The 1,929-nt window shown below is 45.3% G+C and overlaps 1 protein-coding gene across 1 annotated transcript; it reads right to left on the bottom strand.

Annotated features, from left to right (window-relative positions):
- Nucleotides 1–658: 658 nt before the first annotated feature.
- PPTG_19634 (hypothetical protein) lies at nt 659–1,491 on the bottom strand (the record flags this gene model as incomplete). The annotated part of the gene is made up of 3 exons (XM_008918053.1): nt 659–811; nt 1,278–1,416; nt 1,487–1,491. 3 exons carry the CDS (start codon nt 1,489–1,491, stop codon nt 659–661), a joined length of 297 nt encoding a protein of 98 aa, XP_008916301.1.
- Nucleotides 1,492–1,929: the final 438 nt, after the last annotated feature.

Here is a 1,929-nt window from a genome sequence, read left to right as displayed (position 1 = left end):
ATACGTTCGGTCTATCAGCTTGAAAGGCAGTCGCAATGTATGACGTCCGGTCTAGACTGCTGAAAACGACTTGGAGGTCGATATCGGAAACAAGCCTACATACAACTTGGCTATCGTGAACATCTACTTGTATACGAAATCGTTCTCCGACCGAGTAAACATATACATCCACGGGACAAAGGTCTTCGAGTAAATGTTTCGCGCGAAATGGTAAGCGACCCGGCGTCGATAAGCGTCCAGCAACCTTCCAAACACATATAATTAAAGACTCAATTTTGAGCAATGATACACCGTACATCTAGTCAAAGAGAAGTTTATATATGCCGTCCGTGACGCCCAAAAGCCCGTCATAGTCTTGGCCACGCACCGAATACACAAGGTTACGCAAACACCTCCAAGATGACTGTAACGTTTAATGGTGGAGCTTGGTAGTTCTTGGGCAAAATAAAAAGTGACATTGTTAATTAAAGTCTGGAGGATATCTACACTCCATCAGCCTGTATTAGTCCCAATGATCCGTCCTGTAAACTGTACTTTCCATCAACTGCACACATAATTTGGTACCACACTCTAATCCGATAGTAAGCGTACCGTAACCATGGGTAAGGATGCGTCACAATGACACCATAATGCCGTATGAAAACACTTTTGTTCCATTCTACTCCTCTGTCTCGTACTCGTCGTCTTCAAAAACAATCCGGCCATGCTTAAAGCAGCTACTTGGGGCGGCAAAGTTGGTTGCGTCTGAGTCGGCATCAAACGTAAAACCAAAAAACGCGTCGGTAGTCACGCACATCTTCCCCATTGCCCACTAAACACAAGCAAAAAGTGATTACCTGCAGCCTTCTTCTTCAGGTATGCCTTCCTGTTGTTGAGCTGCTTCTCGATGGAAACAGAAGGGTTAGATTGAGATGACAATCGTCTAGACAGAAGCTTACGGCACTTCTGCCCCCCACCCCACCCCCTCCCTCAGCTCTTCCAGTCAGGAAGTCAGGAAGTCAGGAAGTCAGGAAGTCAGGAAGTCAGGAAGTCATCTGAAACCCGCTTTAACCGCAGAGGAATACCAATTTTGGTTTCGACGGACAACTCTTCCGCATGGTCGCTTGATTCCTCCAAGATAACCACTTCTTTGGTGTCGTCTTCTACGGTAAAGTCAACGCGAAATAGTTAGTCATACCCTGCGTGTGTTGAACAACGGTAAACCTTTTGACCCCAGCCTTTCTTGCCGTAGTGGTACAAGAGCTTGACCTTCAGTGAAATGCAGGGCTTGATCGAACAGTCAGATACTCCATCCCCGTCGTCCCAGCCATGCCGAATAAAACTTCTGATACGGCAGGGAAGACGCTGTCGATACTGTAAACGCGACGTTTATGCGGCTTTGGCTGCTGTTCTGTTTCTTCGTCAGTGATGTGCGAACTAGAATCAGTACGACATCCATCAGATTCCACGGCGCTTGCTTCAAACAGTTGATTAAAGTTGTCTTTACTCCATGTCCTCAGTATTGTGTGGTAGAAAAAAGGAATCGGAATGGTCTTGGATGAAGAAATTTGGACAAGTCCCCCACGTTAGTAAGTAGTTTCTATGCCATCCATTTGCGACCCCATCGCACGATGTACAACCAGCTTTAGTAGTAAACAGTGTCACTGCCATCCACACCATCCATTTGCGAACTAGATCAAGATGTCAGCAATTTGAAACTGCAGTGACGTTGTATGAGGCTAACAACGATTTTTTTTTTTGTATCATTTTAAAATGTCTCGTTGAAATAACAGATCAAGTAAGTTATATGTGTAGGGGTTTCATGTGAGCGAGCTGCAGAAGAAAAACGGACAGAAGAGATTCGGCAGAGAACCTGAACTCAACGCCATGGAAGTTTGCCTACTTAGACCGTACTCAGAAGTTAGCAAAGCTACTTAACAGTAAGTAGCA

The sequence above is a fragment of the Phytophthora parasitica genome (genome assembly GCF_000247585.1).
Source record: "Phytophthora parasitica INRA-310 unplaced genomic scaffold supercont2.135, whole genome shotgun sequence".
NCBI classification, from domain to species: Eukaryota; Oomycota; class Peronosporomycetes; order Peronosporales; family Peronosporaceae; genus Phytophthora; species Phytophthora nicotianae.
This window is presented reverse-complemented; position numbering and strand designations above follow the sequence as displayed.